Source organism: Copidosoma floridanum, unplaced genomic scaffold (assembly GCF_036245765.1).
Source record: "Copidosoma floridanum isolate Cflo_tuat_1 unplaced genomic scaffold, Cflo_Japanese_pri ptg000020l, whole genome shotgun sequence".
Taxonomy (NCBI): Eukaryota; Metazoa; Arthropoda; class Insecta; order Hymenoptera; family Encyrtidae; genus Copidosoma; species Copidosoma floridanum.
This window is the reverse complement of record NW_028321897.1, coordinates 3902951-3916405: the sequence shown is the minus strand read 5'-3', so window position 1 is coordinate 3916405 and position 13455 is coordinate 3902951. Positions and strand designations below refer to the sequence as shown.

Genomic DNA, 13455 nt, shown 5'->3' with positions numbered 1-13455 from the left:
TTTAATTGATAGTTTTCGCAGTCATTAAATCGATGCTTTGGTCGCAGAAAGCACTAACTCCAAGATATTTTTTTCTCATATTTTGTATTGTCAGTACTGTCTGTTCAACTCTCATTTAACTTTTAACCCTTTTTTATAAGCAGTTTTAAATAAGCGCTCTTTAATGGCAGTTTTTGTTGTGCAATAGCAAAAATCTTTAAATACAACGTGTCTTTTTACCAACTCTTAATTTTTGCAGCTCACCTCGCAGCAGGTGAATAATTGAAACACACAGTATAAATATTACTAAATGATTAAATAAAAGGTTACTAATTTTCTTAAATATATAACTTCTAGATTATCGAACTATTACAATTTCTGTTGAGAAAATGTAGACCGTTTACTGCTTAAGGCCACGTGGTGGTTTACCTTAATTTCCTTACTTCGTATTTAGAATTATAACCATCTAAAGACTTAATTTGTTTGTTCATTAAATCAATGAAGTTTTTCGCAAGTAGAAGTTGTATGGGCGCACTCATTTGTATTGATAATATAGAAAAATTAATGCAATTCCAGATAAGTTGAATCTGAAATTTTACTATGTAGAGCAGTGCCCCAACTCTATAATACTACATCTTGAAGATACCTTAAATTTTAAGGCAATCGGATAACGTAGATGAGTGGGATACTAGCTTTTCTGGCAAACTTTTATCGGCTTACATTGAAACGGAACAAAAATTATAATGAAAGGGAGTCGCATCCGATGAAAATTTAACTTGTCCATTAATTTTTTTAATCCGAATAAAAAAGCTGTGCATTTTTATACACTTTATTTTTTCAAGTAAGTATATGTAACGATAAAAAAGAAATATGCTATTAGTGCCATTAAAAAAATCTTTTGTTAAGCTAGTAATTTAGTAGATAGACTATTTTTATGCATTTTATGTTTAATAGCATTTTCCTGTTTGAAAATAATTAATTAATTGTGCGAGAAACGCTAACACTTAAAAAGTCATTAACGAAAAAATATTATTGTTTGCTTCTTATCTTGATTACATTGGCTAACCGATGATGAGTACAAATATACTTTGATTTTTTTTTTAAATTTTATTAAATAAAATTTTAACATATTTTAGCATATTAATTTCTTGTTGGTAAAATTTGTTGGATGATGCAGTGTTGTTTTTATTATCAGTTACAAAAAAAATTCAATTTTTTTTTATTTTAATGCTAAAGTGTGGGTAGTATTTATATAAGTATTATTTTTTTAAATTAATTGAAAAAAGTTTACACTCATATCATTTGTATTTGTACGGAATATTTGTAACGATGTGATTACAAAAAACTAACAGAACATGTATTTTTTATTGTATTATTTATTTTTTATTAACTGATAAGCTGCAACTGCTATTATAGCAACTTTTAAGATTTTGTAAAAAGAGTATTGATTTACTAGTACTCGTATAACTGTGGATAATATTGAAGTTTTGTTCTTGGGTGAATCAAAACAATCATTCCAATGTTGCGACACGTTAATTTTTTTTTTTCATTAGAGTGTATAGTATTATTAGTAAATTTTTGTGTATTTATTAATTATAACAAGAATGTTAATTACTAAAAAAGTATTAACAATCACTTATTTGGAGGAAAAAACGCTCCGACAGAAACGTTGTCAAAGCAGAAAGTGTTTTATACACACTATTTATTATAAATAAATATTTTACTCGGTTCAATTTATATTCCTTGAATTCGAACATTTTTTTTGGCTTAAAAATTTAAGATAGTTTTGTAGAAGAGATATTCACTGTACAAATTAGTTGCACACAGTTTTAATAGTAGAAAAATAAAACCCTCTGGGAAGACTTACAGCCAGAATCTCACTATGCATTAGAGTTTAATAATCCCATTGTCTCAGTCAGCTCAGTGCTACAAATATCTTACAGTCTTCTTAATCTAGGACTATTTTTTTATTTCTTATTCCATACTTTACCAAATTTGTAGGTTGCCATGGATTTAAGCCTCAACTATATCCAAACGTGACCGAATTAGAAATAAATGAAGGAGAAACTCTGAATATTACGTGCATAAGCAATGATTACATTAATTTCTATTTTCCCACCAGTGATACACTGGGTAGAGTAAGTTAAATAACTTTTCAACTTTATAGATAATTGGTTGTAAAAAAAAAAACTTGTAAAAAATGATTATCACACATGTTTGCTTTGAAACAAAAGACGACTTCTCAGCCCGATATAACACCGGAAGTTAGAAGCACCCACAAGACATTCATAAGATTATCAACAGTTTTTGGAGATACTGGCTGGTATGGTTGTGCTAATGAAAGCAAACAAATAACAAGTTTGACGTACAAAAACTACAGTGACTTAAGTGTCAGTTGGGTGTACGTTTATGTAAAATGTAAGAATATCTCGCACTTCAGCTCTTACTATTTACAAACCATATTTAACAACTTAGAAGATACTGTTAAAGAAATTTATTCTAAAATGTACATTTTTATTTGCAGCCACTAAAAGCTCATTTGTACATACGCATGAAAACGGTCATTATTTACTGGCTTCTGGATGTTATAAGCACCTTATCTTACCATGTCAGACGACATCACTTGAACTTGAAGTAACTCTGAAGAAAAATGAAAAAGTAACACAACATATACTAAACTAGACACACGTTAAAAAAAAATTTCATACTATCTACACATTCTCTAACATTTTAGGTACTGACAACTAATGAAAAGATAACTTTTGATTCTAAAGTTGGTTATGTAATTAAAGAAGCTGATTGGGATACAGAGGGTGTTTATACTTGTACAGTTGAAAATAATAGCTTTTCACGTGCGATCAAAATAAAAGCTCAGAGATCTGCATTTTCTCCATGTATGAGTATTTTAGGAATAGACGGTGAAAAAGTTGTCTCAACAGGTTCGAGACTGAATCTAACATGTACAGTTCAAATAAGAAGAGAAGCCCTTTTTACCATCTCCTGGGAGACTCCGAGTAATGTGGTAAATCTTAACGTTGTTTTTTTTTTTTTTTTTTAATTTTTCATACTATTTTACATTTATTATATTTAACACGATGCCCCAATAATAAAGTGCCTATGTTAATAAGACTTCTAGAACAATTTTAAACATCGTTCAAGAAAAAAAAGACGAAGAATTTGGTTTAGTGAATCTCATAACGTCTGAGCTTAATATAAACAATGTTACAGACGAAGACAAAGGTAGTTACACTTGTAAATTGAGATCTTCATTCCAAGAAACTAAGAGTTTTAATATTAACGTTTGCCTATTTCGTAAGTTTCTGATACATTTGCTATATTATTTTTGTCGCTCCAAAACAACAATTGAATTCCGTACATTTAGATACTATTGTATTTATAGAAACTAACAAACCGTTCATAAATTTAACGTCTTACAATCCAATTACATTTTCTGAGGATGGTGAATCAGTGACTTTCTTGGCTCTTGTTGATGCATGCCCCACACCAACTTTTGAGTGGTAATGTATCTAGCTCTTTCTATTACATTAGTACATAAAATTTAATTTATGTTTTTAAGTATTACTAAAAAGTGTTTTACATTTCAGGATTCACCCACGAGGATATAAGATTCTACCCTATTATAGAGGCATGAGAATGTTTCATAACGAATCGGTGAGCCAACTTACTAAATTGAAAGTCTCTAAAAGTGACCCGGGAACTTTTACGCTTAGGGCCACATATGGTGAAGTTGTAAGAGAGACAACGTTCTATCTTGAAGTTTATGGTACGTGAAAGCTGTTTTCTTCTATTTAATTTAAAACATATTTTAAGCTGTGCAAAACTCCAAACTTTAAAAAATTTGAAAGTTCTTTATTTTTAATGATTTCTTCTTAAAATTATTAGAACTGTATTCCAACTCAGTCAAGTGCTAAGAGCGTTACCCTGCATATTGAAAGTAGTGTCAAGATTTGCATTTTAACTCCAGACTCATTACAACTAAATAATACTTATACTATCGTTCCAGTTTTGAATTTAAAAAGATGAAAGATTACGCGTCCACATTTTTGTTACAGTACTCCTTTTACCACAACCCAAGCCCCGATCACCAAGAAATTAAATACAATTACTTTTTTTTTTAATTTTAGGACTTATAAAATAGTTTATGGTCAATCCAGGGAAGATGTTATGAAAGATTAATTCGTTAACGTAACCTCTTATGAAGAACTATATTCCTCTAAAATTTATGTCAGTAACAAAAAAACATTTTAGGAAACTTTTGAAATTCTGAATAAATTTGTACTTAAAAAGTAGTAGGTTATGTGGTACTTATTAAAAAATATGCCGATATAGATAAATAGGCAGAATAATTTTGTTTCCCATAAAAAAATTCTATCAGTTAGACAGTTTTTTGCTTTGTTTGCAACAACTTTGTACATAACCTTCCAAGACATGGAAATACAACACTACACTAAAAAAGGTGCATTAAAATTTAATTTTAGACTTGAGAATTTATATAAGTTGCAAATGTCTATATACTTTAAAGTCATTCTTAGCCAGACATAAATATAAATACCAAAGTAGTAAGCTTTTTTAATTTTTATTATTGACGTATAGATGCTTCGACAAAGATTGTAATTAGGTTTGTCTATTCCATTAGTCCAAATATGAGTAGAATAACAAGAGTGCATATAATATTTTTAATCATGAGTGACTACAAATTTATAATATTGAATAAATAAGTAACCGTAAAGAAGAGTAAGGAATCAGTTATCCATCGAGAGTGAAAGAGAAAATAAAAGAAACACAAAAAAGTATTATTGTCTTTTTAGTTTTCATTCAGCAAAATTTCACTGGATAAGTATGTTAGCCTCTTTAGGCTACATTTATGTAACAGTTATAAGCAATTCTTGAATAAAACGTACTTAGATTACAAGTATTAGGGAAACAAGTACCTTATTCGGCTTTGGCATGACAACTGAACCGAACTGAACTACCAGCGCTCCCCTGGTGGTTTTAAATGTAACTATAACGTGTTACATTCTTATTGTTTTAAAAATTATGGTGGGCTTCGTAATAATTCAAGTTATTCGTCCTTTTTGATTGCACTAGCACAACAAATGAACGAATAAATCAAAGTGAACAATTTATCATATGGACAGTACGAAATACAAAATATTTTGCAATTACCATGAAGCTCGCAGAAAAATTTAAAACAATGCAACTGTAACATGTTATAGTTGCATTTTGAGCCACCAATGCAGCGCTGATAGCACGGTTGTCTGTAGTAGGTATAGGTATAAACGAGTGTGGCTAAAGACGCCCTTTTCGTAACCCCGTAGGCCCGAAGGTGAAAGTAGTTATGGAGGAGGAAATACAGATTCACATGCATACATATACACATCCATGCTCAGCTTGTTATTTTCCCAGTTAGTTCCGAAAATGGCGAAACCGAGCAGTGACTGTCGGACACTTCAGCAACACTCCCTTATACCCACACTCTAGGTTATCACGCCAAATTGTAGAAAGTAAATTTTTTAAAATTACATTTCGTACTCTTAAATGATGAATAATAGAGTGCATCAATAACTTTACTTTAAATAAAGAATTATGTAGTTAAATTTTTAATAGTTAGGTGTCATTTTGTTAATGAAATGAACTTAACTTCAGAGGGTTTTCGTGAATTTTATAAAACATAAAAACTTTCAAAAAATTAGTATTAAGACACTAAATTACAAGAAAAAACATACTTAAATTACAGCAAATCGAATTTTGTAGTTTTTAAACAGTTATATAACAAAGTTTCACGATTAAACTCAGGCTAAATTTTGTAGAGAGTATAATGAAAAAAATTGTCATGGTTCTTTTTTCTTCTCTAATTGTTTTATCTATATAATGAAAAAACTTTGTACAAAGAACAATCCTAATTTCTAATGAATATATTATAAAATGAAAATTAACTGAGCATCCCTCAGCTCACAACTAATTCTTTAAACCTACTGATTCATACGTAATTGTTTGGCTGGTTTCAAGTGAAATTCTCACAGGTTATTTTTTAAGCAAGTAATAATTTATCAAGTAAATGTGATGCTTTGAGTGAGAAAGTCTAAACTTGTTCATAGTTGGGACGACTAAAACACTGAAAATGCAAAATTTTTCATTGGTTCCCTTAATAATCATGCAATTTCAAATGTGTTCTGTTAAAGTTTGCTGTCCTCGCCAAATTAGTAACTATTTTATTGCAGGTAAGCCAACAGTCGTGTTTGACGAAAGCTATCTTAAATCTTACTACAGCTTCAATGAAACTGTCACATTTGTTTGCCTTGTCAATCGTAATCCTAAGTCGAATATATCTTGGACCTACACGAATTATCCAAAATACCCATTAAGAAGTATAGAGAAAATATACAAATTACAGGTTTGTTGGTCTCACTAGAAAATAACTAGTTAATCTGAAAATTGAAAATTATTAAAAATATAAATGCAACAAGAAACGTTACTTAATAAAAATTTCCTGATTATTCTAGGGAGTAGATATGTATTTGCAAAATAACAGTTCTATACAAATATCAACAGTAGAACTAGAACGGCCAGTAAGATCTATTTTATTAAGGTGCACAGCTTGCAACAGTTATGGATGCACTTCCGTAGCAAAGAAAATTTACATTACGGGTATACACATATAAATAATAGTATTTAACTTTGATTTTTAAAACATTTTTTTGTCATACCCCGACGAAAGACAACTTTTCTTCCCTGACTTTAGGGTTTAAAGAGCCCTATTCCTCCCAGATAAGAAATCGAATGTACTGCTCATAGGAAAAGTATTGTGCCATCCTCTGCGTGGTTGCCACCCTCGCCTATGGCTCGGGAGGCAGTTTACTCGCAGAGGATGCCAAAATACTTTCCCTAATAAGCAGTTAATGCGATTTTTACCTGAGATGTTATGTTGCACTTTTCTCCCTTAAATCAGAGAAAAACGTCATATTTTCAGCGGAGGAAGAGAAAAAATCGTATACGGGCCTCAAGGACAAAGTACGGCATCATCTCCCGGGTGTTTGCCACCATCACCTTCGGCTCGGGAGGGAATGTCGTACTTTGCTCCCTTGGTGTGTAATATACTATTACACGCGGAAGAGAATGTTGTACTCTGGTTCCTTGTGTCGTATACTATTGTTTTTTTCATAATTTGTATTTGTTGTTGCATAGTATAATTATTCTTGTTTTTCTTCTTTAGATGGGGTGTCGAACGCATCTCTAGGAATAATTGAACCAAATAGAAGATTTAAAATAGGTGACAATATTTCTTTAATATGTGCTGCTGTAACCCGAGAATTCTCAAAGGTCATATGGTATGATGATAATGAACAGGTGGTCGTAAATTCTGGTTAGTTCTAGATTCAGTTTCAAATTTAATGGTTAACTTTTTTTAGTAAAATTACATTAATTTTACATATTTTTTAATGGATTTATAGGAAGAATACTTGTTACGTCAAGAACAACTGAATTTACTCACCAAGCTATTCTTTCAATCAACAACGTTAGTGAGTCGGATAGAAGAAACTATTATTGCAAAGCAACAAAAAGATATTATGGATATAATCGTCAAAAAATACATACAAAGTTATACTTCCTTGATATCAACGGTAATAATATAATTGCATCTAGAATATGTGACGCTGCAACTTGTTTTTATACATCTTTATTAATTTTACTTCATTTGTGATTATATTTTTTGTACAGTTCCACCTTACTTCAACCATTTCAATATCAATGATACGGAAAAAACTGTGCTAGCAAGAGATTTTCAGAATCCTTTGATTTTATTATGTCACGTTGGAGGAAATCCAACCCCTAACATTACTTGGTTCAAAAACGACGTACCTTTGAAATTGTCATCACAGTTTGGTTTTGAGGACAGTAATCAAAAATTAATCATTAGATATCTTTTAGAAAATGATGGTGGTAATTATTCGTGTCTTGCTAAAAATGACTTTGGAATGGTGGAAAAATCTCGAATGATTTTTGTAAAAGGTAACAAATGGCAATGCGAGTGATTACTTTAATTTACTTTTTATTATTGAAAATTAAAATTTAACGAGTGCACAGTACAAAAGTACAGTGTGTTTTACATTTGGTTACATTATTAAAATCATGTAAGAAAATTTAAATTTTTTAAAAATAAATTATTAAGCATTAATAAAAATCATGATTTTTTAATCAGTTTAAAAAAAATTGCTTGAGTATCGTTAATTTAAGTCATGCCAGGCAGTCAGTCACTCTAGCATTTAAATAATTTTTTTACGTTATATATCTGATAGATGCATATTAGAATCTGATGTTTTGTTGGGTAAGAAAGAATAAAGAGTCCAAGGGTTATTGGTGTAAAAAAAAGTTATCTATCTTTGCGGCGAGAACATCGAATGTTTATTGCACAAAATTATTAATAACATGCTCAAAGTAGCTAAAGAATAATGTTTTTACGCTTAGAAAATTTTATTGCCATCACATAGAAAAAACTTTGTAGGAACGGGAAAATGACTTACAGAGGTAACATGATATAAAAGTATTTTTTTGAATTAGGATACTCTGGAAATGTCATTGATTGTCTATCATCACTGTAAAATGCATTTAATTTTTTATTTACTTTTTTTTTATTGTGCTGATTTGAAAAGAATTATTTATTTATTTCAAGTTAATTCTTCAGCTTCAATTATTTAGCATCTTGTAACTGTTTAAAGGTATTTTATGGTAAAAATTTTTAATTTTAGAAAGTTTTGTAGCTTTATATACAAAAAATAACTGTTGATCAAATTTGAAAAAATCAATTATGAGGGTTATAAGGAAGAGTATGTACATACAATTAGTTATTTTCAGATTCTATTGATACATTTTAATAGGCTTGGATTTTTTTTCGTTTTTTGGTATACTTACAGAGAATCAAAATTGACACTTCGATTCAATATTTCTTTTTGCAATCTCTATTTTAAGTTTGAGAATTTTTTCAACAAAAAAGGTTAAAGATCATCAAATTGAAGCTGAAATCTCATTTATAACTGTGTGTTTTGTGTAAGTAGCCGTTCCTGAAACAAGGCGCGTACAATAGTGTTAATAAACGGACGCATCTAGTAATGATAACGTAGGATTTTCTGGACCAAATTCTATCTAATACTATTTGTTTGTTTGGAATTGTATTGGTATTGTATCAATTTTAGAAAATTAATACATCAGCAATAATCGATTTTTAAGCTATTTTTTATTCCTTAACAAAAAATTTATGGTAAAAAGTCTGAAAGATCATGCAATTTTCTTTGATTTAATGTATTAGGATAAAAAATAAAAAGAAAAAATTTGCATGAGAGCGTCAGTTCTTGTGTATTTGTATGAATTCAATCAACATTTCAGGATTTTCTCAAGAATAGTTACACGTTAATTAATAACAACTTAATCAACAAAAAATGAGTTGATATTATACAATTATACCTGTAAGTTTTTCACTACAATACAGTAGTATATTACAACAACGAAAAATATCGAATAAAATATTCCAAGGAAAATCCAAGTTTAAAATTTTCTCATTGCCCAAGCTTGGCCAAAGTTTGGCCAAACGTTGACCACATGAACTTTTGCGCAAGTTTGGCCAAACTTAAAAATTTTTTACGTGGGAACCATTTCAAGTATCATTGACTGTCTTGATGTATGACAGACGCATGCTTACACAAAAAAAGCTTTTAATCTGAAAGAATATTTGGATTTCTTGTATAAGAAAGGAGTTTAACAATTGTTTTCTGAAATCAAGGCAGTATGATTCGAATTATTATAAAAGGATGTAGATGTTAATAAGCGTATTTGCTCCGAGCCAATGCAGAGGTTGCGCTTCCTCAAGCCAAAATCAGGCAAAAATTCTTAGATGTAAACAAATTGCATGTTGATTAAAATGATAGTATTTTGAAAATACATTGCAATAAAAAATTAAGTTTTTACAGAAACCTTTATTTTTAAATAATTACCGCCAATAAAGGCGAAGCCATTGACTGAAAGTGCCATTGATGGCAAAATGGTTCGTGCTTATAATTGCCTTGTGACAACTTGTTTTTCCTTTTATATCAACGCTTTTTTATGACATAATTTGTAGAATTCGTTAAACTGAAAGAGCTAAAGGTTCTTAGTTTAAATACCCCGAAAGAAGTTTGCATAGCTAACTTTTATTTTCTGGGCTACATGTTATCAGAATTTTGAAATAAATAATGAAAAAAGAAAAAAGTATTTCTATTAAAAAAAGTAATTTTTTTTTGTAGGAAATCTAAGACCAAATTATTGGATTGGAATAGTAGTGTGGTTAGTCACAATTCTTACGTGTCTTTTAGTTTATTTTTACTTAAAAGTACAACTTATAAAGGTAAATAAAAATATGAAATCACAATGAAAATACTTAAACGTTAAAACAAAAAACTTAATCATAAAAAAAAACTACATTTGTAACGAAATAATCTTTTCAAGTTGAAAGAAAAACGTCTATTAGAAATAAGTCTCACCCAGTTTGAGGAAGGAGCACTTAATTTAATGAATCTAGAACTGACAGTGGACGACCAAGTAGAACTCCTTCCATATGATAAAAGATTTGAATTTCCCAGAGAAAATATAAAATTAGGTAAAAGAATACAAATACGTTTTTAAAGAAAGTCTACCTTTATCAATATAAAAATTGAACATTTTTTTCTTCACCCTCAAGACGAACAATTAGGAAGTGGAGAATTTGGAGTTGTGTTTAAGGCTGTAGCCTATGAATTACTTTCTAAAAAGTCTACTACAATTGTAGCTGTAAAAACAGTTCACAGAAATGCAGATCTAATGTCTCTTAGTGCTTTGGTAAGAGAGCTGAAAATTATGAATTATTTGGGACCACACTTGAATATCATAAGTCTTCTAGGCGCTTGTACTAAGAATATAGCCAAACGTATGAATTTACGTAAGACTCTAAATAATAAATCGTGAAATAAAATGTCTTACACAAATTTTATGAATATTTTAGGTGAACTTTTAGTAATTATTGAGCTTTGTAGATTTGGAAACCTAGAAAGTTACCTCTTGTGTCATCGAAAACATTTTATTAATCAAATTGAACCAACTACAGGTAAAATCGACCATTCTATTGGAAAACGATTAAAGAGGTAATAATTTTACTGTACAAACTTTTTTTTTTAATTTTCCAAGTATGGTACATCAAATAGAGATACTTAAGAATACGTCGATTCATATTTCGTTTATAGTGATAAAATACAAGATGCGTTAATGCTCACGTTAGTTTTAATGATAAAAAAATGTAAAATTATGATAACGCTTATAAACGTCAGATATTAGATAGTTGAAAAAGTGAAAAAAAAAATTTCCTGCGCGTTGTTAATTATCATAGACAGCCATGAAAGACAGGTCTGAGTGTGATTAATAATTTGCATGTAGAGCAGAGTAACGCAAAAAACGTGATCATCAATAGCATATTTTTTCAAATAAATAAATCGTAGGATCATTAGTTTCAAGTTGCTTAGCGCCTGAATTAAAATATATCTTAATAGTTTTCTAAAGTACCTTCAATCTACACTTTAAGTCCGATCTTAGTTCTGTTTGATGTACACATTCGTAAATTTAAATATTTATCGAAAAACTGTTCTTAAGTAAAGCCACAGAACTTGTACAGAAAGTATTAAGTCTTAATATTGTGAATCAAATAAAATTAATTAAAATATTTTTATTTATATGAAGTGTAAGCTTTCTATCCACAACTTTCATTTTTTTTGCAAACAGGGCAGAACTCAAGATTTCTGACAATTGTAGTCTGGTCTTGAGCAATAGACTTCCAAATAATGAGTCCAGTATTTATTGTACAAAGGATCAGACATTCGTTGGCCCAATGAAATCCGGTGATAATTTTATCAATGATGATATTCAGCCAGACTGGCGTTCTAATTACAAAAGGGACTATGCAGATAACAATTTTTCGTTTATCTACACTGGAGATCTTTTGTTATGGACTTATCAGGTGGCAAACGGCATGGAATATCTTTCAAAAAAAAAGGTGAGCAGCTATCTGTATATTATTTTTAATGCGGTAAGCTAACTCTTCATTCCATATTAACAATTTTTAATTACATACCACTTTATTTTTTCACAGGTACTGCATTGTGACTTGGCTGCGAGAAATATACTATTAGGGGAAAATAACATTATCAAGATCTGTGACTTTGGTTTAGCCAAGACATTGTACAAAGACGAAAACTACAAAAAGCAATGCGTTGGAAAGTTTCCTGTAAAGTGGATGGCCATTGAGTCCATCAGAGACGGGGTATTTTCAACTATGTCGGATGTGTGGTCATTTGGTGTAGTTCTATGGGAACTTTTCACCCTCGCAGACGTACCTTATTCAGATATAGAGTTTGAGGAGATGTTTAAGAAATTAATCAAGGGGTACAGATTAGGGCAGCCCAATTATGCTACCAGAGACATGTAAATGAAACTTTTCGTAAAAAGTCAATTTCTTTAAAACTATTACCCTACATTGCCCATTTTTTTTTTTTTTAGTTACGATATAATGCTACATTGCTGGGAGGAAGAGCCGATGTCAAGACCATCTTTTACAATGCTGATCGAAAGCATCGGAAAGATGTTACAGAATGATATCAAAACTTATTTTCAAAGACTCTATCATGAATATGAAAATTTTAACAGGGAAGGCCAGTTTAAAACAAAAGATAACTCAGGCACATCATTATTACCAGATTACACCACAATTCCGCTCATACGGCAAAACTACGTAAACACATTGCCTCTAATCAAAAATCCATCCTACATAAACGTGCTTAATAGCGTCACTGTAACAAATAAGAACTTTTAACAAATTTATGACTTGAATATTAAAAGCAACTGTGTTAATACAGAAGAAGTAAACGATAATTTCAAGCTAAATAAGCTAGATTTACGTAGTTGCAATGACGTTCAAATTTTATTGTATATTGTACTACTGAGACAAAAAGTGAATTTTCGACTCTGCCGGGTATTTTTATTCTCTGAAGTAGAAAGAAAAAAATGCTATTTTAGGATAAACATGTATTTTAGTACGAAATAAGTGTTCTTATTCTCTTGCTTCGAAGTTGAATGACATAAGGAAAAATGCATGGATATAAATATGTGAACTCAAAAATTTGAGTACAAATATTCGTGCTAAAAAGTTCTCGCTAATGCACGGTTACGTATAAAAATCTCCTTAATTTTTTTATGAAATAGAGACTTGCAACCTGAACATTACGTGTATGAGCAATAGCTATGATAATATTTACCTTTTTACCAATGACATTTGATATGAGAGACATGGTAAATTGGATTACTTCTCTTTTTAACGTTTGTATATGTTATGGAAAAAAAAATACTCAAAAATAAGGTGCATTTATTTGTGTGTTGAAAAACAGATGATCTTTCGGTCCGATG

General features: G+C 30.1%; 2 protein-coding genes and 2 long non-coding RNA genes across 4 annotated transcripts; all 4 read left to right on the top strand.

Moving 5' to 3' along the window:
- Positions 1-1984: 1984 nt before the first annotated feature.
- Positions 1985-2619, top strand: LOC149374326 (uncharacterized). Its single transcript, XR_016293139.1, has 3 exons — positions 1985-2117; positions 2214-2397; positions 2504-2619. It is a non-coding gene; the product is annotated as an uncharacterized LOC149374326 (long non-coding RNA).
- A 647-nt stretch (positions 2620-3266) lies between these two features.
- LOC149374325 (uncharacterized) lies at positions 3267-6412 on the top strand. The gene is made up of 4 exons (XM_089594017.1): positions 3267-3291; positions 3380-3497; positions 3585-3763; positions 6222-6412. The coding sequence occupies exons 3-4, from the start codon at positions 3628-3630 to the stop codon at positions 6410-6412; spliced, it is 327 nt and encodes a 108-aa protein (XP_089450143.1). The 5' UTR covers positions 3267-3291; positions 3380-3497; positions 3585-3627.
- A 125-nt stretch (positions 6413-6537) lies between these two features.
- On the top strand, positions 6538-7548 carry LOC149374324 (uncharacterized). Its single transcript, XR_016293140.1, has 3 exons — positions 6538-6648; positions 7214-7363; positions 7452-7548. It is a non-coding gene; the product is annotated as an uncharacterized LOC149374324 (long non-coding RNA).
- Positions 7549-7568: 20 nt separating this feature from the next.
- On the top strand, positions 7569-12865 carry LOC106642166 (vascular endothelial growth factor receptor 1-like). The gene is made up of 8 exons (XM_089594015.1): positions 7569-7599; positions 7720-8003; positions 10477-10627; positions 10709-10933; positions 11009-11147; positions 11779-12049; positions 12146-12477; positions 12553-12865. Exons 1-8 carry the CDS (start codon positions 7569-7571, stop codon positions 12863-12865), a joined length of 1746 nt encoding a protein of 581 aa, XP_089450141.1.
- Positions 12866-13455: the final 590 nt, after the last annotated feature.

Bases quoted from the DNA above. Each gene is read 5' to 3' on its own strand.
- LOC149374325 (XM_089594017.1), top strand. From the start codon at position 3,628: ATGAGAATGTTTCATAACGAATCGGTGAGCCAACTTACTAAATTGAAA. The intron at 3,764-6,221 runs GTACGTGAAAGC...ATTTTATTGCAG, and splicing joins GTTCTATCTTGAAGTTTATG to GTAAGCCAACAGTCGTGTTT.
- LOC106642166 (XM_089594015.1), top strand. From the start codon at position 7,569: ATGGATATAATCGTCAAAAAATACATACAAA. The intron at 7,600-7,719 runs GTTATACTTCCT...TTTTTTGTACAG, and splicing joins CGTCAAAAAATACATACAAA to TTCCACCTTACTTCAACCAT. The intron at 10,934-11,008 runs GTATGAATTTAC...TGAATATTTTAG, and splicing joins TACTAAGAATATAGCCAAAC to GTGAACTTTTAGTAATTATT.